Source organism: Schistocerca gregaria, chromosome 9 (assembly GCF_023897955.1).
Source record: "Schistocerca gregaria isolate iqSchGreg1 chromosome 9, iqSchGreg1.2, whole genome shotgun sequence".
Classification (NCBI taxonomy): domain Eukaryota; kingdom Metazoa; phylum Arthropoda; class Insecta; order Orthoptera; family Acrididae; genus Schistocerca; species Schistocerca gregaria.
In genome coordinates, this window is record NC_064928.1 from 33,465,624 (window position 1) to 33,492,136 (window position 26,513).

At 45.6% G+C, this 26,513-nt stretch overlaps 1 protein-coding gene across 2 annotated transcripts in view; it reads left to right on the top strand.

Moving 5' to 3' along the window:
* Positions 1–26,513, top strand: part of LOC126291933 (disheveled-associated activator of morphogenesis 1) — a 1,026,745-nt gene that overhangs the window by 551,981 nt on the left and 448,251 nt on the right. The window contains exon 1 of one of the 2 annotated variants that reach the window (XM_049985658.1): positions 1,433–1,657. The exons of the other annotated variant lie outside the window; for it this stretch is intronic. Coding sequence (XP_049841615.1) covers positions 1,568–1,657 — 90 coding nt within the window. The 5' untranslated portion in view covers positions 1,433–1,567. Of the gene's footprint in view, positions 1–1,432; positions 1,658–26,513 lie in introns of those variants that run through there. 2 annotated transcript variants of the gene reach the window in all.

Consider the following 26,513-nt stretch of genomic DNA (forward strand, 5'->3'; position numbering starts at 1 on the left):
TAAATTTGTCAAAATTTGAAGCAAGTTGCCAATCTTTGCACAGCTTTGAAATAATAGGAATGGCTGACTAAATATTCGTGCAGCTTCTTTCAAATAGTCCTTCATCATAGATAACTGCATTATCTGCAAAAGTCTGAAGATACTGTTAATATTGAGCGCGAAGTCATTAAGATATAACATGTACAGCAAGGCTCCTAACTCACATCCCTGGGGTATACCCGAAATTATCTGACGATGATTCTCCGTCCAAAATAACATACTGTGTGTTCCCTACGCAAAAGTCCTCAATCCAGTCACAAATCTGACTTGATACAAGTTATGATCGTAATTTTTACAATAAGGATAGGAGCGATTCTGAGGGAAATGCTTCTCAGAAATCAACAAGTATTGCATCTGCCTGAATGCCTCGATCAAAAACTTTCAGTATGTGTTGTGAGGAAAGCGCGAGTTCGGTTTCACACGATCGATGTGTTTTCGGAATCGATGCCGGTTGTCTTCGAGGACTGTTCTAGACAGCGCATTATATTTCAGCTCAGAATATGTTTTAAGGTTCTACAACAAATCGATGTCAAAGATAATGGATAGTACTTTGAATGACTTGTACTGCTCTTCTTCTAGACGGCTGTTACCTGCGCTTGCTTCCAACTACTGGGCACGGTTCTTTGTTCGAGGGATCTACGATACATTACTATCAGAAGAGGGGCTAACTCAGCCACAAATTCAGCAGAGAATCTGATAGGGATTCCATTAGGCTCTCGATTTTTGTTCAGTTTTAACTGTTTCAGCTGTTTCTGAACATCGCTGGCACTGGTATTGTATTCACTCACGTTTTTGGACTAAACTGGGGCAATTCTCGTGAGTTTTACTTTATAAAGGAATATTTGAAAACGAAGATAACCATTTCAGCTTTCGATTTGTTACCCCCAATTTCGTGTTCTGTCCCATTCGCTAGGGACTGGACACTAACTTTGCTTGCCAGTAACGATCAGAATTCCTACGGATTTTATGAAAGCTAGTTTGACAATATTGTCTTTCTTTGTTTATTGTGCAACTGGAGTAGCTAGCGGTTCCTGCACCCTTCTCAGGCACAGTTATTCTCCGACACAAATCGTAGCACTGCCTTCAGTGGCATCATTGAGGAACTTTCCCTGCGGCTGAGGTGCGCGCAGTCCTGCAGAGCCGCGCCGTATAGTTACGGGATCGCAGCGAGACTGCTCCACGAGCGCAGGTCTGCGGGCGGCGAAGTGGGACGGATTGTCTGAGGCGCACAGTGCCGCCCCCCCCCCCCCCCCTCTCCCCCCTCACCACGCCCGCCGAGTGCGTGCGCCCCAGGCAGGTCGGGCGGCCGCGCAGTGCGCCCGCCTGCCGCCAGGGGCGCTGGCGTCGCCGGCCTTCCGCGGCCGCGGCAGGCGGCGCCGACCGGCTAGCAGTCACTCGTCACCTGGCGAGCTGTCGCGACGTGTCCAGTTGTCCGTATGTAGCGTGCTGCGCGCAGCAGGCTACGCCAGCGTGTCCGTGTGTTTCTCAGTCACATCAGGCGGCAGCGTCTGGCTGCGAGAGCAGAGCCATGCGCTGGTTCGGCGAAAGGAGCAAGTCCGTGGACGAAGGCGGCGGCGCGGCGGGCACCGGAGACGGCATCTTCAGCAAACTGCACCTGGTAGGTGGCGATTCCTCCCTGCACCTGTCGTGCGGGCCAGTCGTATTCGTCATTGTCGCCCACTGGCCAGCCATTGCAGCAGTGTTCCGCGCCAACCGGACTGGATTCCGAAAAGCTCGCTCATGCGAAACCAACTCGCACTTTTCTGACATGACATCTCGAATTTATGGACGCAATATTTATTGGAGTCCCAAATCACACGATTTAGCAACACGTGCAACCTAGTTATCGAAAACACTATCGTATGGCGGTATCAAGTGAAATTTGTGACTGGGTTGAGGATTTTGTTGTAGGGAGTATGCAGCGTGTTATCTCGAATGAACGTCATCGACATACGTAGAAGTAGCTTCAGGCGTGCCCCAGGGTAGCGTGTTCAGTCCCGTGCTGTTACTGTTGTTATTTACTACCTTATTAAAAGTATTAATGCGAGGGCGTGTTACAAAGAAAGACCTCCGAAATTGTAATGTACAAACTGATAATTTTTTTTAAGTAAAACAAACTTTATTGACATTCTGCACCTTAATTCTTCATGTCTGCTTGCCCTTGTAACGTTCCCTCTTTCTGTTTATTTAGGTTTGATTTGTCTGATTGTTATTCTTTATTTCTATTATTCGGAATCCCTTTTTTTTATTAAATTGAGCCTGAAACTTACGTAATAAATACTTCGCGTGAAGTACGATTTGCAGCATAAACAAAAATTAATTTCGGAAATGTAATCCACTGAATATTAAAAGTAAAGCTTTTGAACAACGCGCGTGACTGACTAGATACATTCAGAGGGTACGTACATTCGCGTGCGAGTGGTTGCGGTCTGATGAGAAATTTTCATTGTGAAATAATTTCGTCGTAACACACTCGGAGATTGCGAACGTACATTCAGAGTAGAGGCACGTACGTTCTATCATTCCCCATGGCCTGAGTAAAAGAATGGCAATTATTTAAATCTAAGAGTATTTCTTTTGCATCGGACTAGTATTTTTATAAGAAAAAGAAGATTGCAGGTTCTGAATGTCTCGGCAAAACGAATCGGAAGTAATTCTAGCGGCCACGAAAGGAAAGTAGAGAGCACAATCACGTACCTCTATTGTTGAGCAGCGCCGTTTTGAAGATCTTCGGTTCCATCTAAAACTCGCCTTCTCTGCTTAACATAAATACTCCATAGGCATGGGAATAAGGCTTGTTGTGCGATGAAAATAATAAAAAACACATCTTGCGTCTTTTAACTCATTCATTTACCACACACACACATACTAGTAATTAGACAGTACGACATCCCACCAGCCCATCAGGACAAAAAGTAGTCGTTCATACCAGAAATAAAAAACGAAGGGCGAAATTGTTCCTATGTCTCTCAAAGATAAAAAGTTTACCAGATATTTCTCTGGTGTGTCACTGGAACAATTTTTCAGCACCTCTGCGATTAAATCACAATATTTTCAGTTCCTTTACACCCTGTACCGCTAGAGGGCTCCGAATTGCAGCGTGTGACGTCATGGTGTGCAGCGTGGCTGTGTGCGCGCGTCAGAAACAGCGAGTTTCGCCTCGGAGGAGTTCTTCTCTTCGGCTCGACACACACGAGCGCCGCGACACCCGCGGCAGTCCGACGCCTCGGGATCACGTCATGTCATCCTTTGTTCTCCGTACAGTCCCGACTTGACTTCATCCGATTTTCGTCTGTTTCCACAAGTTAAAGAAAGTGCTCGAGGACTTACGTTCAATAGTGAAGAAGCCGTGCAAACAGAGGTGAGGTTCTCCTCCATCGACAAAGTCAGACGTTCTACAGTGACGGTATCAACAGTCTGGCGTCTCGTTGGAAGATACGAGTACGTCGCTAGGGCGCAGACATGAAGAATAAAGATGTAGAAATTTAGTTACGTTTGTTTTATTTAAAAAGCTTTAAGACATTTCACATAAAAAATTCGGAGACATTACTGTTAAGTTATGTATAACGTACTTTTTGAAAAATAATTTGCAACAATATTCAGCCAGATCGTAACAGGATTTCTATATGGTGTAAAGATTCGCTACTTTAAGTGTTCAGAAATGTAAAATAATGCACTTCCAGAAACGAATAAAGGTTAGTATCCTATGACTGCAGTAAAACGTGTCACAGTTGAAATCGATCAGGTAATTGTAGGGGTGTGAAATGGAACGAACACGTAAAACGAGCAGTAGATAAAGCAGGTTGAAAACTTGGTTTGTCGACAGAATACAAGGGAAATGCAGTCACTCGTACGACTCATCTTAGAATATTTCTGAATTCTGTGTGCTGTTGTAAAAATAGAATTTTTTTTTATGCGGTCCGCCACAGTTCCTCTACTGGGGTAACCTTTTTATCTCAGAGTAACAGTTGCATCCTACGTCCTCAATTATTTGCTGTATGTTTGTCATCCTCTATTGTTTCTACTCTGTACAACTCAATCCCATACTATCGAAACTGTTCTCTGGTATGCCAGCATTCCGGCCCTTCTTCTTGTGATGTTTCCCACACTTTCTTTCTATGGCCGATTCTACGGAGAACCTCCTCATACCGTAGCCTACCTTATCAGTCGACCTTATTTTTAGCATTATTCTCTAGCACTCCATCTGAAATGCTTCGATTGTCTGTTCTGGTTTTCACACAGTCCACGTGTCACTAGTATGCAATACTGTAATTCAAACGTAAATTCTCAGGAATTTCTTTCTCAGATTGAGGCCTATGTTTGATACTACTAGACTTCTCTTGGCCCGGAATCTCCTGTTTGGAAGTGGCAGAATTCTATAACTTCATCTACTTCGTAATCACCAATCCAGATGTTAAGTTTCTCGCTGTTCTCATTTCTGCTTCTTCTCGTTACTTTCGTCTTTCTTCGGTTTCCTCTCAGTCCCTATTCTGTAGCCATTACACTGTTCATTGCATTCAACTGATACTGTAATTCTTCCTCACTTTCTCTGAGGATGCCAGTGTCACAGCGAATCTTACCATTGGTATCCTTTCACTTTCGATTTTAATCCAACTTTTGAACCTTTTCTGCATTTCCGTCATTGCTTCTTTGGTGTATAGATTGAACAACAGGGGCAGATGACTACTTCCCAGTCTTACAACCTTTCTAATCCCAGCACTCCGCTATCGGTCTTCAACTGTTATTATAGGACTAACGAAGGACTTTGAGTGTGTACAGAAAAGGGCAGCACGAATGGTGACAGGTTCGTTTGACCCGCGGGAGAGTATCACGGAGATGCCGAAAGAACTGAACTGACAAGCGAGTGAAGATAGGTGCCATCTGTAGCGTGAAAACCTTCTTAGCAAGTTTCAATGACCGGTAAATAAGGAATCTAGGAAAATAGTAAGCCCCCTAAGTATCGCTCTCGTAGGGATCTCAAAGGCAAGATTGGATAACTTACAGCGCGCATAGAGTCATTTAAGCAATCGGCCTAGCTGCGCTTTGTACGTGAGTGAAAAGGGAAAAGTCCCTAGTACCATTTTTTAAAGGGCGTCATATACGCCGATGACTCACCTTTTTGTCTGGTAAGCTCTTAGAAGCCTCCACACATTCAGGGTTAAGGGTGCGCCTCGTAACTCGACAATCGTGGCTCTTAACCGTCAGTGAACCTGCGCGGTTCTCTACTGTTGTAATCGAGGGAAGAAACGGGGTATGTTAAATTGTAGACTGACTGAGTAGGTAGATGCTGCCGTCTCCACGAGTTTACGGCTATCCGTTCCCGATGTTCCCATCTGCCAGTAAATTTATCGACTCCAGACAGCGTTCTAAATTCTGTACCGAACAGGCACTCCAAGATATCTTCCGTGCTCGCCACTTTAACAATTAAGGCCTCGTTTTGCTGCACCAGTGTTATCTCTCTCACAGCCTAAAGGCTGCACAGCTACGTTTTGCAGCTCGGGCTGCAGGAAGAGCCGGTGAGGCACCGGCAGGGACGCGGAGGCCGTGCCGCGGCCAGCTGCCGGCTGAGGGTCCGCGGTACGAAACCTCCGAGCGACGTCGTCCCACTGGTCCTCGACTGCCGGGGACAGGACGTACGGCGAACTGGTCCCGGCGCTCGTGCAGTGCGAGCCGTGCCACAAGCTCCATTGCTCTGCTGCCGGATGCCAAAATAAAACAGACGTAGCGGTGGACAGGATCGGTGCGTACTAGTGTTGATGGTCTCCGGGGGGCCGTAGTGCCGTATACGGCAATTATCCTCTGTCCTGAGGGGCACAAAACGCGATCCATCTGAAAAGGCCCCAGTCGCCACTCGGTGGACGTTCGCTGCGCTGCTGGCGTGCAGGCTGCGGCCCTTGTCGACGACGGCCGGCCGCGGAAGCCCAGCCGCAGCCCCTGGGCGGGCAGCTGCTCAGCACCTGTTCGCCTGTACGCATCTCCGCTGCTGTCGTTCGCTCTTTTCGCCTGTGACACGTGCCGCACTACAATCGCCTTGATGCCGGCTTTCGATAGCGCCATTTAGCATTCGCGGTTTACTTTAGCCAGCGTCACGCGAACAGTTTACGAACTTCCACCCTCGGATCGCTCTGCTTTCTCATTAAGAAAACGACTGTGCTGTTTTCCGCGTCTCCCTACTCTACGCTCTACGTACTGTCCACCGCCAGTGTTTCCAGCCACCGTCAGTGAGTGGTTACTGCACGCTCACGTCCGAGATAGGCGGTGATCACGTTAATGTCTCTGGACCCAGTATCAGTTGCTTTCCCTCCCCCCGCGGTATGCCGCCACGGAGATGATGAAGAAGCCGAACGTACGACGGTAGACATCAGGTAACCAAGGTTTAGGAACTGGCATTAAATGGAGAACCTGGGAACATACTGCGACGGAGCCACGCATCGTTCCCGTAGGATCCGCCAGGTCAAAGTGAGGGTAATTATACAAGTTCGGATGCATCTCATTCAACCTTCCAGCCCTCCTTACGCGAGCTGGACTGGAAGCAGCTCTGTGGCAAGTACCACGTCCCCGTATAACACACGAAGTCCAGCGTCTCCAGAAAAGTACGCAAAGCGCTGCGGCGTGCCGAGTCGATTCTGCGTCAGCCGGAGGCAGAAGCGCAGGCGTGCGGAACGGCTGGTCTCATCGACTGCCAGTTCCGGCGCACCCGGCAGAAACCTGAGGCCCACACGCCGTCCTACACGCAGAACTTCTGACAGCCAAGTATTTGCCTGTTTCCCTCATCTTGCGCACTTCTGCCGCGCTTTCGAACATTTCAGGTTGAGCAGACTGCTGATGTGGCCAGTCGCACGTGCCCAAAGTCTGGACCTGATTCAGGGTGTCACCAGGAGTGCCTGCTAGGACAGACTCGGGGGGAGTGCAGAGGGTGTTAAGGCGAGCAACTCAGTCACCGTCCCAGCCGCAGCGCCACCGCTCTGCCAGCAAACGTGACTTCGTACGACGGCGGAACGTAGGCGGGCCGTCTCGCAGTGTTGTTTGTTGTTCAGTGATCTTCAGTACGAATGCGATGCTCTGTAGCCTCGGTAGATGACGTTTCGGACAGGGCTTTCCACCTGCAGTGTATTTTTCTCCCGTACACCGAGAAACTTGGCAGCTTTTAGAGGGTCCATTGCGTTTTCGAGTTTGTTCAACGTCTTCTGGCACGCGTGCTCGATAAACACCGCAGGCTTTCAATGAAAGTCGGTTCTAATGAATGGTTATCAAAACTTGTGTCCAACGCGCCGCGCGCCGTTGTCTGGGCCACACACAATTGGCTGGCGGGCTGCGGCGTGGCGTGCGTGCGGCGCGGCCTTTGGCGCCTTCGCAGATGTGTGCCACGCTCTCCTAACAGGGACGCCTCCTCGCTTGCTACCTCGCCGCTTTCGCTTTTAAACACCTGTCGCTTCTCCGTTTCATTCCTCTCAGTCCAGGCGCCCCCGTGAGACGCGTATACCGAAAATGAACTTCACGTTCGGAAGTAGTGACTCCCCCAAGACATACTTCCGTCGCCTTTCTCCCTCAGCACAAACAGTAATTCGTGATTCGCAAGCGTGTAAACGTATTGACCGAAAGTGTAAGGAAAAATAGTCCGTTCCAAGGTGCAATGTTGCGGCTAGAAGCGGCGTACGGTGTGAAGTTGAGGCACGGTATCTGGGAAGTCCGTTAGAGACAGCTGCCTAGCCAACTAGATGGCGGTTGACCCACTTTGGACGAGGGGTGATAACCAGTACAAGGCACACGTGCTCTCGCGTATCGGAGATTACACACCAACGCGGGTTTCCGAGGTGAAAAGCGGCCACGAATGTTTGGCCAACGGACGTCAAGCTGGCTCAGCTGAGCCATAAAGGGTTGTATACGGCTTGTCAGGCGCCCGTTTGCAGCAGAACTGTTCGGTGAGAGAGGATCCAGCTGTAGCAGCTGGCGGACGACGTCTTCCCGCTGACTGTGTGGACCCCTGTATACCTCAGCGTGTTGTCTGACAAAATGTGTAGAACTGATGTACAAGAGTGTGCTTAAAAGCAATGGCTCCGAGTGTTGTATTCTGTTCTGATTATGCGCTGTGTGTCATTCATATTACTCGGAGTGGCGCGTGGTTTGAGGCGCCATGTCACGGATCGTGCGGCCCCTCCCGCCGGAGGTCGAGTCCTCCCTCGGGTTGTTCTTAGCGTAAGTTAGATTAAGTAGTTTGTAAGTCAGGGGACCGATGACCTCAGCACTTTGGTGCCTTAGGAACTCACACACACACACACACACACACACACACACACACACACACACACACACTGACGCAAGCCGCTAGAGGCCTCTGAATTGTAGCGTGCTAGGTGGCGGATTGTAGCGTATCTGTATCGGTGCGTGAGAAAAAGCGCGAAGCAGCGAGTTTCTAAGCCCAGAAAACTGAAATCCATGAAACAACTAAAGCTGTGTGAGGTGATGATTGTATCGACATCAGTAATGGGCGACGTTGGGGTGTTCGTTCTCGTAATGAAGGAAATGGTCGTGCCAATGAAGAATTTCGATCTCAGTTCGTTGCTAATGGTTACCTTCCCATCACCAAACATCGTCGGCCAGAGTGGCCGTGCGGTTCTAGGCGCTACAGTCTGGAGCCTAGCGACCGCTCCGGTCGCAGGTTCGAATCGTGCCTCGGGCATGGATGTGCGTGATGTACTTAGGTTAGTTCGGTTTAATTAGTTCTAAGTTCTAGGCGACTGATGACCTCAGAAGTTAAGTCGCATAGGGCTCAGAGCCATTTGAACCAATCATCGTTCATACAATCGCTCACATAGTTTTCAGCATCAAATAATTTATTCTGTTGCTGTTTCTACATTATTGCTTCACTCTTTATGCCCATGTAACAGAAAACCCGTGTCCACCGAACTGCTGTCTGTGCAATATTTGTAAGTACTGAACTTTCAGCACAGCGATCAATTGCTTGTCCTGCTAGCGGCTACGTAAATCTGCAATGACGAACTATTATCCACGTTTGTTTAGAGAAACCACTGAAATATATAAACATGAGAACTGTTTTAAAATAAGACAAGAAACCATGAAACTTAATAGTATATGGATAAGTACCATGTGCCTATAATTAAAGTGCATCTACTCACAGAGGTCCACTGTGGGCTGCAGCGGAACTTGGCAGATACGGTAACGCTTTAGTTGGGAACCAATTTACGCTGGCAAAAATTAGTCCCAGTTTTGGCCACTGCGTGCAAATCTGGCATTGTGAATGCAAGAAAGACGCATATATATCTTTTTACGTGCAGTGGATTAGGAACGTGACATGGGCACAATAGGTCAGCTAGTGAGAAAGGCATAATGTTGATTTTATTATTAACGCCCGCTTACACAATTTGTTCAATATGAGCATCGGAGACTGCGATCAAATGCTGCATCTTTCAGGGCGGTAGGACGCCAAACGGGCCGACTTGGAGCAGGGGAGGCAGCACTTTTCCAAATAAATTCACAAAACGTTGCCAGCATGACCAGGAGCGATTCACGATTCGCACTCATAGCAGTGGAAGTTCAACTGTATAACAAAATAATTTTTTTTACACGTGAAATTTCATCATTTTTTTCACTTATTGTTGGCTGCATTTGTTGCTAAAGTTACACTTTTATTCATAAGTAAGAGAGATTCTTCCGTCAAGTTTGCGCAGCATACAAAGCATGCTCATAGGTCTATGAAACTCAAGAATTTTCCAACTGTGGTAAAAATTGAGATAATTAACTATAAAATTTAAGTTTTTTTTCTAAACATGAAGATCAAAATGTGACAGCTCATTCATTTTTTCACTACCAGCGCGCGGCCCCTCTTCTCGATAGACAAACCGTTGTCAAACGACAGTGTGGATGTCTTACCGTCATACAAATAGCGTACAGCGCCAGAATTACACCTGGTGGCCAAAATTGCAACCATTTTCTTCCAGCGTAAATGGGTTCTGGATCGTCGTATTAGCATGTCCGTCAAGTTTCGTTAGCACACGACAACGACAGCCCACGCAGGATATCCGTTAGGAGCTGCTCTCTAATAACCCTCAATTACCCAGTAGCTCGCCAGGATCGACAGTTAACTTTTATGTACTTTTGAAACGCTTTATCTCTGCCGATCGCGTGTTTATTGTCGGTCGCCGCCGTCCGACCCGTCACTCGCCTAGACCCACCTACATTAAGACGCTCTGTGAAGACGCTCACGCAGCAGTGAACGAAACTTTGGCAACCAAAAGGGTTAATGAACTATGGCCATTAAGAACGGAAGATTCCTAACGAACGAAGAGGTGTCAATGCCAGCTGACACTAGCGTGTAAGGACTGTCCGTGCTGCCCAAAGCAAGCAACACTGCAGCCCAAGAAGTGAGCATCTATCACACTATCGGTCAAAAAAAAGTTTCCATAAAATTCGATTCATGTAGAGTTAGGATAAACTTAATATCTTCAGTTTTATGCTCCCGCCACAAGATGCTCTTCTCTTATTAGCCTATGTTTTACTCAGTGGTTATTGTTAGTGTTAAGAATATAACGTGCAGCCCAAAAATATCCTGATCAGCCAGAACATTATGACCGCGTATATAATAGCCAGTATGTCCACCTTTGGTTCCTGGCCTTGTGACGTGGCGCATTATCTTGTTGAAAAATCACATTGCCGTCGGGAAACATGATCGTCACGAAGGGGTGTACGTGGTCTGCAACCGGTGTACGATACTCCTTGGCCGCCATGGCGCCATGGAGAAGCTCCATTGGACCCATGGATGCCCACGTGAATGTTCGCCACAGCATAATGGAGCCGCCGCCAATTTCTCTTCGTCCCGGAGTACCGGTGTTAAGCAGTTGCTCCACTTTGAATACGACGGATTGGCGCTCTCCCATCGGCACGATGAAGAAGGTGTCGGGATTGGTGAGGTCGTGCAGCGCTCTGCCACTGCGCCAACGTCCAGTGCCGGTGTTCAGTCGTAGCTGGCGATGTCGTGCTGTTAACATCGGCTTACGTGTAGCTTGTCGGCTGTGGAGGTCCAACAATGTTCGCTGCACTGTGTGTTCAGACACACTTGTACTCTACCCACCATTAAAGTGATGTCAGTTCCGCCACAGTCAGGCGCCTGTCTCGTTTTACAAGTCTGACCAGGCTACGACGTCCGACATCTATAATGAGGGATGTCATTATGTGGGGCCGACGTACGCCGCTGGTGGTCATGGAAGGCGCCGTAACGGCTGTACGATACGCGAATGCCGCCCTCCGACCGATAGTGCAACCATATCGGCACCGTATCGGCGAGGCATTCGTCTTCATGGACGACAATTCGCGCCCCCATCGTGCACATCTTGTGACTGACAGGATAATGACAGCGCTCGACTAGAGTGGCCAGCATGTTCTCCAGACACGAACCCTATCGAACATGCCTGGGATACACTGAAAAGGGTTGTTTATGGATATACGACGTGGCTCACCAACCACTCTGAGGGATCTACGCAGAATCGCAGTTGAGGAGTGGGACAATCTGGACCGACAGTGCCTTGATGAACTTGTGGGCAGTATGCCACGACGAATACAGGCATGCATCAATGCAAGAGGACCAGTGTGTACAGCAATCTGGACCACCACCTCTGAAAGTGTCGCTGTATGGCGGTACAGCTTGCAATGTGTGGGTTTCATGAGCAATAAAAATGGTGGAAATGATGTTTATGTTTATTCCAAGTGTCTGTACAGGTTGCGGAACTCTCGGAACCGAGGTGATGCAAAACTTTTTTTGATGTGTGCATATACGTATATAAAAAAACGTATATTAGTTACAGACCACGGCCTCCACACACACTTCATTCAACATGTAAACGTCACTACAGATATTCGGATTTATGTTTGGACATACTCGATATGCCTACCATCATAGGCGATGATGTGGCGCAGACGAATAGCTAAATTCCGCATGATCCACAGAAGTGTTGGGAACATCGATGCAGTCGATGACCTCCTGAATGGCTGTTTTCAAGTCAGCAATGGTTTTGGGGTTATTGCTGTACACCTTGTCTTTAGTATACCCCAACGAAAAGGAATCGCATGTGTTCAGATCAGGAGAATATCGTGGTCAATCGTGGCCAGTGGCCTCTGGGACCCCAGAGCCAGAATGTCGTCTCCACCCAAGTGCTCCTCCAGAACATAAAACACACTCCTGCTACGCTAGGATCGAGCTCCGCTTTGCATAAACCACATCAAGTCGAAATGAGGGTCACTTTGGAGAACGGGGTTGAAATCATCTCTCAAAACCTTCTCGTACCGTTCGGTAGTTACCGTGCCATCGAGTACTATCACCCGGGTTATTCCGTGACTGGACACCGTACACCACACAGACACCCGCTGAGGCGAAGAGACCTCTGGATCGCTAAATGTGCCAGTTTTGCTTACTGACGAACACACAGAAATGAGAGTGGGCTTCGTCGCAAAGGTAAACCGCTCAGCTCATACTAATTCCCACCGTGTCCCCCAACCGACCGTACAGTTTGGACAGTGTAACGAAAACCGTTCAGACGTTGTGTTGTGTTGACAGGTCTCCATTTGTCCCCGTGGTGGAATCCAGATTTGTAGAGCACTCAGATGTGACGGTGGCCCGATGTCGGGACTGCACCGGAACAGGCGCACACTCGGTCGAGGTTAGAGTCGCCTGCGTGTGAGCAGCGCCAGGTACCCCAGCCGTGCCGCGCACCGACCCCTTCACCTTCGCGTCTGTGCCTTCGATCCGAGACCCTGAACGGACTCCGTGCAACACAGCCGGCCTAGGGCATTACAACCCCGTGCGTACGTGGCCGCCACCACAACACACACTGGCGTGACCTGGAAGCGGGGACTGCTCACGAACGGCGCCACACAGTGACCACGATGAACCGCGGTTCTGCACCACGCCGGGTGGCCATCGTCTGCCAGTACGGTGCTCTCCCGTTCTTCCAGTTGTCCGTAGTGGCACAGCGCCACAGGGGCGTGACTCCAGGTCACGGCTGGCAGTGACTGGGGGAGCTGGTACGCAACGGACACTCTGCCTCCAGTATCGTGTCGCCACTTCCCAACAGGACAACGCTCCTGCACACGCTGCACGTCTCTCTAACGAACGCGCTGCGCGATGTTGAAGTACTCCCTTAGTGAGCAGTGTCTCCAGATCCGTGTGGGACCGGCTAGACGGCAGCTCCATCCGAGTACCAGTACCCCAGATATAGGGACCGGTTACAACAGTTGTGACTTATCTTAACTCAAAAGAGGATACAACCCCCTTCCCAGTCTAAGTAGTACATACATCCAACGCAGAGGGGTTGGAACGTCATACTAATAAAATGGGCTCATACTGCCAAATTCTTTTTGTACCGCACGCTTTTCAAGAATTTGAACTCTTGCCGATCCTGTTGAAGAGAAATCAGGCAGACCTTTGTATAATGCACTACATTTTATCCACAAATGTGACAACTTTATACGAGGCTCCAACTCGAAATGAACACGTTTTGTAACAAAAGTTTTTGGATACCAGAGATAACAGCAAAGTCTGTCGAAACCGGTTGTCGGAAATAAATAAGTATTTTTTTGCGATCTTGGAAATAAAAAGTTGTTTACCTAGTTAAAGTCTCGTTTCTCAACACGAGATAATTCAATTAAATACTGTCACTAACTAATGTCAATGGTAGGCTCTAAAAAGTGTAGGTGCTGAACTGAGGGATACCACCTAAAACCTAACAAACAATTAAATAAATAAAGAGTCGTTCCACATTCGCTACCTCGAGTACGCTGCCACCTCGTGACCGAATAACAAATATTAGGCTATGTGTTACGTTTGACTTGAGCGTCCCTCAAACTGCAGGACTCTTTCGGAATCTCGTCGCCTGTTACGCAAGTGAGGTCGTGTGCTTACCGGCTTCAGACGCGCCCGTAAATCTGGCGCACTTTGTGAGGCCACGGCGGGGCCTACGCCAGCCGTATAACTCAGCCCTGAGCTGCCCCGCGGCTCCGCACTCCCCAGCGCGCCCGCGTCTCCTTTATAGTCCGTCGCTCTCAGCGCCTCGTCTGCGGGCGGCTGTAAATTTTCACCAGTATCTTACGCAAATACGGCCAGTTATCAGCTATACGTAACTTTTAGGGTTTCGTGCCTAGAACTCCTGTAGGAGCGCTTTGTTGTCAGCCTGCCCGACTGCTACGAATCCTTTTTCTCAGTAAAAGGTTGACGTATCGAGTTAAAATCAATTGCACGTACTAAGCTCTGTAGTCGCTTGATGGCGTAAAAGTGTTAGTGCAATCAAAATATACGGCCATTATGTCATGTAATTTGATACTCGAAAACTCGCTCATCAACACTTGTAGTGTACTTCCCGTTGACCTAGAATCATGAAATTTGGCAGAAGCAAGATTTCACCCTATACATTAATTAAAAAATCCGGAAACTGTTTATTTGTAATTATACAATTAGAAAAAATATTTTTTTGTGATTCCTTGATCCGACTGTCTGTCTGCCTGTCTTTCCGTGAGCTAAGGCCCCTTCTGTCTTGAACAGACTGGTCTATCAACTCAAATTTATGTCATGTACTAATGTCTATAGTTTAAAAAATGACTCTGAGCACTATGGAACTTAATAGCGGAGGTTACCAGTCCCCTAGAACTTAGAACTACTTAACTAACCTAAAGACATCACACACATCCATGTCCGAGGCAGGATTCGAACCTGCGACCGCAGCGGTCGCGCGGTTCCAGACTAGCGTCTAGAACTGCTCGGCCGCTCGGGAATGTCTATAGTTCCTTGGCGGTGTAAAAAATGTGAGATTCAAAGTCAACACGATCAAAAGATACGGCTATTCGTGTCACATATTTTCATACTCGCAAATTCACTCATCAAAATTTGTGTTGCTTCCAATTGATTTAGAAACATCAAATTTTCCAAGGAGCGAGGTTTCACACTATAAGTGAAGGAAAAATCCGGAAGTTGCTAAATTGTAATTATATAACACGAATGAATATTTATTCCTCATTTTCATCTGTGTTTCTTACCGTCTTTTTAGAACCCATTCTCTGTGGAACAGGGTGTGATATCTAGTTTAAGCTTCTAGGTCAATGCAGTAAAAAGATCACTCATTTATGTCACGTATTTAGGTAGGCACAAACTCACTCATCAAAACCAGCACAGTACTTGCCGTAGACCTACAATCAAGAAATTTCTCAAGAATCAAGGTTTCGCTGAACAAGTAAACTGATAGCTGTTGACGTTTGAGCATACATTGCCTTCTTCATCCGTCAAAAGCTTGATAGACGAACATCTCCGCGTGCAAGCATAAAATGTAAGCTTTAGTCACGTTTTAGTAAGTAAATAAAACATGAGGTCCTCTGCTCGCTTCCTTTTGTACGTCCGGACTACTCTGAGGAACTACTGTAGTAATTTTAGTACGGACTTGAAACATCCAGGACGAATATCTTGCCACTGTCGATACCGACGACATAGAGAGGTTGGAAGGCAGGATTCTGAGGAACGGCGGTATTTCACTGAAGCCCTCAGACATGCGGAGGAGTGGGTGTCTCCTCTTTAACTGAAACCCGTGGTTTTATTAGATCAAGATGGGTTAAATGACTTTTACAGGCCGCCTGGATTATCATAGGAGATGCGTTCAGTCAGTAATGCAACACATTTTACGTTTCTTCTCGGCCAGTTTCGGTTGCAAAAATGTGGGATTTCTTTTGGGACGTCGTGGAATATGCCCGCTTCAGCCCCTATTATTTCATGAAGTTCCGATAGATGGCAGCTCTATACGTAGCCTTCGAAATGGCGTCTGAAACGGAGATGCGTACCAAGGAAATATCTGTCATTCAGTGTCTTTGGCGGAAACCCTGAGCATCTCTGATTTTCACTGCCGCTTGCAGGATATTTACGGAGACCTGGCAGTGAACAAAAGCACGATGAGTCGTTGGGCGAGGAATTTGTGTTCACAAGAAGGTCGCACAGACCTGCCCGATCTCCCGCAACAGCTGTGACAGCTGGGATGTTGGAACGTGCTGACACTCTCATTAGAGATAATCACGGGACACTAACACTGCGCTGCACAATTGGACGTCTCTGTTGGCAGTGCTCGCAAATCATACAATGAAGCCTATCACGACCAGATGTCGTAGTTTTTAAAGATTCTTCCGGCTTGTATGGCCGTGGATGAAGAAACTTCTCGGTTCCTGGTATTTCGCTCAGAGCTGCAATGGGCATCTTCGAAGGTGCTCCTGGCGACGCTGTTTTTCCGACTGACGACTGCTTCTCTGTATAGTCGAAGATAACAGTTTTTCATAGTAGGTAAAACTTTGTAACAATAACCAAAACTGCCTTGCTGTACTGGTACTGTAAACGGCTGAAAGCAAGGGGAAACTACAGCCGTAATTTTTCCCGAGGGCATGCAGCTTTACTGTATGATTAAATGATGATGGCGTCCTCTTGGGTAAAATATTCCGGAGGTAAAATAGTCCCCCATTCGGGTCTCCGGGCGGGGCTACTCAAGAGGATGTCGTTATCAGGAGAAAGAAAACTGGCGTTCTACGGGTCGGAGCGTGGAATGTCAGATCCCTTAATCGGGCAGGTAGGTTAGAAAATTTAAAAAGGGAAATGGATAGGTTAAAGTTAGATTAGTGGGAATTAGAGAAGTTCGATGCAAGGAGGAACAAGACTTTTGGTCGAGTGACTGCAAGGTTATAAACATAAAATCAAATAGGGGTAATGCAGGAGAAGGTTTAATAATGAATAGGAAAATAGGAATGCAGGTAAGCTACTACAAACAACATAGTGAACTCATTATTGTGGCCAAGATAGATACGAAGCCCACACCTACTACAGTAGTACAAGTTTATATGCCAACTAGCTCTGCAGATGAAGAAATTGAAGAAATGTATGATCAAATAAAAGAAATTATTCGGATAGTGAAGGCTGACGAAAATTTAGTAGTCATGGGTGACTGAAATTCGGTAGTAGGAAAAGGTAGAGAAGGAAACGTAGTAGGTGAATATAGACTGGGGCAAAGAAATGAAAGAGGAAGCCGCCTGGTAGAATTTTGCACAGAGCACAACTTAATCATAGGTAACACTTGGTTCAAAAATCATAAAAGAAGGCTGTATACATGGAAGAAGCCTGGAGATACTGACAGGTTTCAGATAGATTATATAATGGTACAGAGATTTAGGAACCAGGTTTTAAATTGTAAGACATTTCCAGGGGCAGATGTGGAATCTGACCACAAACTATTGGTTATGACCTGTAGATTAAAACTGAAGAAACTGCAAAAAGGTGGGAATTTAAAGAGATGGTACCTGGATAAACTAAAAGAACCAGAGGTTGTACGGAGTTTCAAGGAGAGCATAAGGGAGCAATTGATAGGAATGGGGGAAAGAAATACAATAGAAGAAGAATGGGTAGCTTTGAGGGATGAAGTAGTGAAGGCAGCAGAGGATCAAGTAGGTAAAAAGACGAGGGCTAGTATAAATCCTTGGGTATCGAATTTAATTGATGAAAGGAGAAAATATAAAAATGCAGTAAATGAAGGAGGCAAAAAGGAATACAAACGTCTCAAAAATGACATCGACAGGAAGTGCAAAATGGCTAAGCAGGGATGGCTAGAGGACAAATGTAAGGATGTAGAGGCTTATCTCACTAGGGGTAAGATAGATACAGCGTACAGGAAAATAAAAGAGACCTTTGGAGAAAAGAGGACCACTGGTATGAATATTAAGAGCTCAGATGGAAACCCAGTTCTAAGCAAAGCAGGGAAGGCAGAAAGGTGGAAGGAGTATATAGAGGGTCTATGCAAGGGCGATGTACTTGAGGTATTATGGAAATGGAAGAGAATGTAGATGAAGATGAAATGGGAGATACGATACTGCGTGAAGAGTTTGACAGAGCACTGAAAGACCTGAGTGGAAACAAGGCCCCCGGAGTAGACAACATTCCATTGGAACTACTGACGGCCTCGGGAGAGCCAGTCCTGACAAAACTCTACCATATGGTGAGCAAGATGTATGAGATAGGCGAAATACCCTCAGACTTCATGAAGAATATAATAATTCCAATCCCAAAGAAAGCAGGTGTTGACAGATGTGAAAATTACCGAACTATCAGTTTAATAAGTCACAGCTGCAAAATACTAACGCGAGTTCTTTACAGACGAATGGAAAAACTAGTAGAAGCCGACGTCGGGGAAGATCAGTTTGGATTCCGTAGAAATGTTGGAACACGTGAGGCAATACTGACCCTACGACTTATCTTAGAAGCTAGATTAAGAAAGGGCAAACCTACGTTTCTAGCATTTGTAGACTTAGAGAAAGCTTTTGACAATGTTGATTGGAATACTCTCTTTCAAATTCTGAAGGTGGCAGGGGTAAAATACAGGGAGCGAAAAGCTATTTACAATTTGTACAGAAACCAGATGGCAGTCATAAAAGTCTAGGGACATGGAAGGGAAGCAGTGGTTGGGAAGGGAGTGAGACAGGGCTGTAGTCTATCCCCGCTGTTATTCAATCTGTATATTGAGCAAGCAGTAAAAGAAACAAAAGAAAAATTCGGAGAAGGTATTAAAGTCCATGGAGAAGAAATAAAAACTTTGATGTTCGCCGATGACATTGTAATTCTGTCAGAGACACCAAAGGACTTGGAAGAGCAGTTGAACGGAATGGATAGTGTTTTGAAAGGAGGATATAAAATGACCATCAACAAAAGTAAAAGGAGTCGAATTAAGTCAGGTGATGCTGAGGGAATTAGATTAGGAAGTGAGACACTTAAAGTAGTAAAGGAGTTTTGCTATTTGGGGAGCAAAATAACTGATGATGGTCGAAGTAGAGAGGATATAAATTGTAGACTGGCAATGCCAAGGAAAGCGTTTCTGAAGAAGAGAAGTTTGTTAACATCGAGTATAGATTTAAGTGTCAGGAAGTCGTTTCTGAAAGTATTTGTATGGAGTGTAGCCATGTATGGAAGTGAATCATGGACGATAAATAGTTTGGACAAGAAGAGAATAGAAGCTTTCGAAATGTGGTGGTACAGAAGAATGCTGAAGATTAGATGGGTAGATCACATAACTAATGAGGAAGTATTGAATCGGATTGGGGATAAGAGAAGTTTGTGGCACAACTTGACCAGAAGAAGGGATCGGTTGGTAGGACATGTTCTGAGGCATCAAGGGATCACCAATTTAGTATTGGAGGGCAGCGTGGAGGGTAAAAATCGTAGAGGGAGACCAAGAGATGACTGCACTAAGCAGATTCAGAAGGATGTAGGTTGCTTTTGGTACTGGGAGATGAAGAAGCTTCCACAGGATAGAGTAGCATGGAGAGCCGCATCAAACCAATCTCAGGACTGAAGACCACAACAACAACATCTAATGCAGCTTAAAGGTTGTAGTGTGTTCTGTCGTCCTGAAAGACTGATATCGTCCTTGATTGGTACGGTTTTAGATGAAAGGAGTCAAGATGTCAACACGAACAATACCGAAGTGGCTCGATGAGCGGGGATTACTTGCCACAAGAGCAGAACACTATGGAAAGAGATTGGACAATAAATACTCGCCATTTGATTAATTCATTACTTAAATTTTAACTGTTGTCGTATAATTGTTCCTGGTAAATATTTTTTTCGCTGTCTATTGAATAAAAAAGGATGTTTTTAGTTTTGTCAGCAAGGAAATCGTTGTTGTGGTCTTGAGACCAGAGACTGGTTTGATGCAGCTCTCCATGCTACTCTCTCCTCTGCAAGCTTCTTCTTCTCTAAGTAACTACTGCAACCTACATCCTTCTGAACATCCTTCTGAATTAATCTCACTCCACTATTTTACCCTCTACGCTTCCCTCCAATATTAAATTCATGATTCCTTGATGCCTCAGAACGTGTCCTACCAACTGGTCCCTTCTTCTCTAGTCAAGGTGTACCACAAATTCCTCTTCTCCCCAATTCTATTCAATACATCCTCATTAGTTATGTTCACTTCTATAAATGGCTACACTCCATACAAATACTTTCAGAAAAGACTTCCTGACACTTAAATCTACACTCGACGTTAACAAGTTTCTCTTCTTCAGAAATGCTTTCCTTGCAATTGCCAGTCTACATTTTATATCGTCTCTTCTTCGATCATCATCAGTTTTTTTGCTCCCCAAATAAAAAACTCATCTACTACTATCTACATCTACATCCATACTCCGCAAGCCACCTGAACGGGGTGTGTGGCGGAGGGTACCCTGAATACCTCTATCGGTTCTCCCTTCTATTCCAGTCTCGTATTGTACGTGGAAAGATGGATTGTCGGTATGCTTCTGTGTGGGCTCTAATCTCTCTGATTTTATCCTCATGGTCTCTTCGCGAGATATACGTAGGAGGGAGCAATATACTGCTTGACTCTTCGGTGAAGGTATGTTCTCGAAGCTACTGAGCGTCTCTCCTTCAGAGTCTTCCACTGGAGTTTATCTATCATCTCCGAAACGCTTTCGCAATTACTAAATGATCCTGTAACGAAGCGCGCTGCTCTCCGTTGGATCTTCTCTATCTCTTCTATCAACCCTACCTGGTGCGGATCCCACACTGCTGAGCAGTATTCAAGCAGTGGGCGAACAAGCGTACTGTAACCTACTTCCTTTGTTGTCGGATTGCATTTCCTTAGGATTCTTCCAATGAATCTCAGTCTGGCATCCGCTTTAACGACGATCAACTTTATATGATCATTCCATTTTAAATCACTCCTAATGCGTACTCCCAGATAATTTATGGAATTAACTGCTTCCAGTTGCTGACCTGCTATGTTGTAGCTAAATGATAAGGGTCCTATCTTTCTATGTATTCGCATCACATTACACTTGTCTACATTGAGATTCAGTTGCCATTGCGTGCACCATGCGTCAATCCGCTGCAGATCCTCCTGCATTTCAGTACAATTTTCCATTGTTGCAACCTCTCAATACACCACAGCATCATCTCCAAAAAGCCTCAGTGAACTTCCGATGTCATCCACCAGGTCATTTATGTATATTGTGAATAGCAACGGTCGTATGACACTCCCCTGCGGCACACCTGAAATCACTCTTACTTCGGAAGACTTCTCTTCATTGAGAATGACATGCTGCGTTCTGTTATCTAGGAACTCCTCAATCCAATCACACAATTGATCTGATAGTCCGTATGCTCTTACTTTGTTCATTAAACTACTGTGGGGAACTGTGTCGAACGCCGTGCGGAAGTCAAGAAACACGGCATCTACCTGTGAACCCGTGTCTAAGGCCCTCTGAGTCTCGTGGACGAATAGCGCTAGCTGGGTTTCACACGACCGTCTTTTTCGAAACCCATGCTGATTCCTATAAAGTAGATTTCTAGTTTCCAGAAAAGACATTATACTCGAACATAATACGTGTTCCAAAATTCTACAACTGATCGACGTTAGAGATATAGGTCTATAGTTCTGCGCATCTGTTCGACGTCCCTTCTTGAAAACGGGGATGACCTGTGCCCTTTTCCAATCCTTTGGAACGCTTCGCTCTTCTAGAGACCTACGGTACACCGCTGCAGGAAGGGGGGCAAGTTCCTTCGCGTACTCTGTGTAAAATCGAACTAGTATCCCATCAGGACCAGCGGCCTTTCCTCTTTTGAGCGATTTTAATTGTTTCTCTATCCCTCTGTCGTCTATTTCGATATCTACCATTTTGTCAACTGTGCGACAATCTAGAGAAGGAAGCACAGTGCAGTCTTCCTCTGTGAAACAGCTTTGGAAGAAGACATTTAGTATTTCGGCCTTTAGTCTGTCATTCTCTGTTTCAGTACCATTTTGGTCACAGAGTGTCTGGACATTTTGTTTTGATCCACCTACCGCTTTGACATAGGACCAAAATTTCTTAGGATTTTCTGCCAAGTCAGTACATAGAACTTTACTTTCGAATTCATTGAAAGCCTCTCGCATAGCCCTCCTCACACTACATTTCGCTTCGCGTAATTTTTGTTTGTCTGCAAGGGCTTTGGCTATGTTTATGTTTGCTGGGAAGTTCCCTTTGCTTCCGCAGCAGTTTTCTAACTCGGTTGTTGTACCACGGTGGCTCTTTCCCATCTCTTAGGATCTTGCTTGGCACTTACTCATCTAACGCATATTGTACGATGGTTTTGAACTTTGTCCACTTATCCTCAACACTATCTGTACTTGAGACAAAACTTTTGTCATTTCCTAATGTAATTGACTCAGCATCACCCGATTTAATTCGACTACATTCCATTATCCTCGTTTTGTATGTGTTATGTTCATCTTATATCCTCCTTTCAAGACAGTGCCCATTCTGTTCAAGTGCTCTTCCAGTTCCTTTGCTGTCTCTGACAGAATTGTAATGTCGTCGGCAAAACTTAAAGTTTTTATTTCTTGTCCTATTCCAATTTTTTCTTTTGTGTCCTTTACTGCTTGCTCAATATACAGATTGAATAACATCGGGGAGAGACTACAACCCTGTCTCGCTCCCTTCCCAACAACTGCTTCCCTGTCGTTTCCCCCGACTCTTATAACTGCTATCTGGTTTCTTTACAAATTGTAAATAGCCTTTCGCTCCCTGTCTTTGACTCTTGTCACCTTCAGAATTTGAAATGGAGTGTTCCTGTCAATATTGTCAAAAGCTTTCTCTCTCATGCTAGAAATGTAGGTTTGTCTTTCCTTAACCGATCTTCGAGGATAAGTCGTAGAGTCAGTATTGCGTAACGTGTTCATATATTTCTACAGAATCCAAAGTGATTTTCCCTGAGGTCTGTTTCTATCGTTTTTTCCATTCGTCTGTAAAGAATTCGTGTTAGTATTTTGGAGCTGTGACTTATTAAACTGATAGTTCGGTAATTTTCACACCTGGCCACACTTGTTTTCTTTGGGATTGGAATTCTTCTTCAAAATATCGATTGTATTCATATTCCCGTTAAAAATTAAAGATTTATAGTTGACTAAAAACAGGGTTTTAATTCGAAATAAATAGTGAAAAGGAACGCTACAAATTTTGCATAGAATCTTATTACTTGTCTGTCATTTCAATGAAATAATAAAATGGAAATGAAGTGGTAGCAAGAGTGATAAATTAAAAATTTAGCGATTCATTCAGAGTTTATTATCAATAATAGAAATTAACTGATATGCAGCCTGTGCCTTGCAGTCCTTAGAAACGGACAATTTAGTGCCAAATGTAGAGTTCTCCGACCTCAGGTTTCACACTTTAGCACTGACCGTTCCTAACACCCGAATAATTGTATAATCCTGGATTAGTACGAGAATAGTGGTGAATTTTTACTTTTTGAGGAAAGACTCGAGCTGTTCCTTTGTTCACCTGTTTTATTTCATATTCTAATTCTATGTCTCGTGAAAAGTAAAATGCAAACGTCTGAGAGAGTCGTACAATTTTCCAATCTTTGTAAGGTGGCCGAGCGGTTCTAGGCGCTACAGTCTGGAACTGCGCGACCGCTGCGGTTGCAGGTTCGAACCCTACCTCGGGCGTGGATGTGTGTGTTGTCCTTAAGTTCGATAAGTTTAAGTAGTTCTAAGTTCTAGGGGACTGATGACCTCAGAAGTTAAGTACCATAGTGCTCAGAGACTTTAGACTTTTCTTTTTTTTTCTTTTTTTTGTGATGTCGGTGTTTATCGTTGGAAACTCAGTTATTTTAGAGACGATTATTTTGAGCGGTTTTAAGAGTTGGGATAAGCTAGAAATGAGAAATACTGCCGTACCCGTTATCTAGTTGTTTTGTTAACCGCCATACTTACAACTATATGCTGAGCTGTTGCCGGTGACCAGCAAAGAAAGGGGGGGGAGAGGCAGAGATGGAGGGGAGAAAGAGGGGGGCGGGTAGAGACAGACAAAGAGCTCTTTCATACGCGCGTGTGGACCGAGGGCGACCTCGGCTGCAGAGATTAGAGCGGCCTTTTACGGCTGCACGCGGCGACACCGTCAGCGTCATTAGCGCCGCGGCAAGGCGCCTGCAAGGCAGGCGGGCAGCTTCCTCCCCGGGGCACGCGTACCGCTAATTCCGTGCGTGAGCCGCGTCACGGATGTGCAGTCGACGGCTGAATTTAAAGGTGGCAGTAGGCGCTGTTCCTGACGTGGTCTGTCTGGGTGCTATTTACGGTCAGTGGTAGCTGAAGGGTATTTAACAAGCCGAGATCGCTAGAAAAGCCATTGATGACCGGTTTCTCCACGGCTATGCTGTCATCATCGGATCTTATGCTTCTGAATTTTCCGCTCATGTCATCCGTTAGTTTTAAAATTCGCTTCACATTGCATATGTACTCCCTAATTCCATGAAGATAACTACACATAGGCACGTCAGGTGTAAAAGTATTATGTACAAATTCATAGTTATGTTCATGTTTTTGCGTAACACTTTTAAATTTGACTTGCCGTTGTGTTGTGATCTTTGTGGTAATGTGGTGTGCATATGCAGTGTGAAGCGACTCGTAAAACTGATAGATAATGTATCGTAAAAATTCAAAACCGGGTGGTCCGATCATGAAAGCGTAGATCTGTCGAAACCGGTCATCCGATACAATGCTTTTCTGGCGATTTTCGCTTGACAAGTTTTTTTTTTAATTTACCTGGAAACAGAATCGACTGAACGCAGTCGGTAATCCGGGTTCCACAGACGCACCTACAGCGTTCCACGAGAAGGTCTTCCTCGTAAAAAAGACGCTCGTGTACGATTGCTGATAATTTCTGAGAAACTGCAGCACCCGCTGACCGGACGATTACAAACCAAGCAGAGCTATCCGCTGCCCTGTACGCTTGCTAGGAGAGGATCGCAAATTTGGGAGCAGTGCTCAAGAATAAGTGCCGGAAAAAGAATAGTGCCGGGAAAGTTCAAACCCGAGACACAACCGACCAGTACTGATCATAAACGTAAGGGCGTGAGGGCAAAGTATAACAATAAATAATAATAATAATTCGGAAAAAAATTTAGTTGTGGCTTGCAAACATATCTTTTACTAGTGAACCGGCAGTGCTTTGCAATTGTTTATCATGTATGGGAACTGGAAGTACGCCATAAATTCCTAGCCCCCCCCCCCCCACCCATTTTTCTCATCCTCCCTCTCCGTACATCTCCTCCTCGCGCTACCTCTCTGTACATAACTTCCTCCCCTCTCTGTATCTCTCCCTCACCCCCTCTCTATGTTCATTCCCGTCTGAATGACCAGTAGAGTACCGTGTAAAAATTTGAAGTAAATCGGTCAAAAACTTTTCGGAATTTGCAGTAACAACGTTTCTCCTTCATATATTACATATATATTTATGTATTACGTATATAAGCTGTCAAACGTATTTTTGTAACGAAAATATGTGACACTAGAACTGTCAAACGGAACCCAATTTTTCTATTTACTTTTCCATACCAAAACATACCGTTACCATCCACAATAACGAACACGAAAAAACATCGGCCAAGTCATTCTCAGGTGATGGCCTCTTACTATTGATCTTACTTTCCAGCTTTCCGGGTGATTTTCCATTAATTTTCTTTCACACAAGCCTTGTCCTGACAATAACGAACACAACAGAAAAAAATCAGTCACAAGTCGTTCTTCCATATATGCGGCAATAGATTTTGATTTAAGTAGATTAAGCTTTATCTGTTTCGACAAACGAATTTGTCTCCAGAAGCCTGCAAAAATAAGGATATTTATATCTTTAGACCTTGTTTATATATTCATGTAAATTAGCCGGCACGGTAGCTCAGCGTGTTCGGTCAGAGGGTTAGCTGCCCTCTGTAATAAAAAAACTGAGTGAATGCATCAATAACGAACTTCAATGGGCGCCAGGTGACGTCCGCCACGAACAGTTGAAACGAACAATAACGAACAAAATGAGATTAAAAAAAAAGTGGTCAGCGCTACAGAATGTCAATCCTAAGGGCCCGAGTTCGATTCCCGGTTGGGTCAGAGATATTCTCAGCTCAGGGACTGGGTGTGGTGGTGTCCTAATCATCATCATCATTGCATACCCATCGATGCACAAGGCGCCGAAGTGGCGTCAAATCCAAAGACTTGCACCCAGCGAACGGTGTAATCGACGGGAGGCCCCAGCCACACGACATTTAGATTTTAATTGTCTTGCTTTACGTCTTCTGATGTTCGCCCAGTGCTCCCGTCTTCGTTCTAGTTGTTGCTCCTTCCTCTCCTGGCTCCAAGACTTTTCTGTTTTTAGTTTTGGCTTTTCTGGGATACCCTGCCACGCCATAAGTTTCTCCTTGAGTGGGACGCCTTCTGAGATGTCATCATGGGTGATACCCACTTCTTTAAGATCTTTATTTGCCTCTCTGAACCAGGCCCATTTTGTGTTCTTCTCCTCAGAGTAGGTGACCATACAATTGGTGAGTCTTCGAGGGCTCAAGCGGGTCATATGTCCATAAAACATAATCCTTCTTTTCCGCATGGTACCGGTTATCTTCTCTATGTGGGAATAAAGGATTATGACGTCTT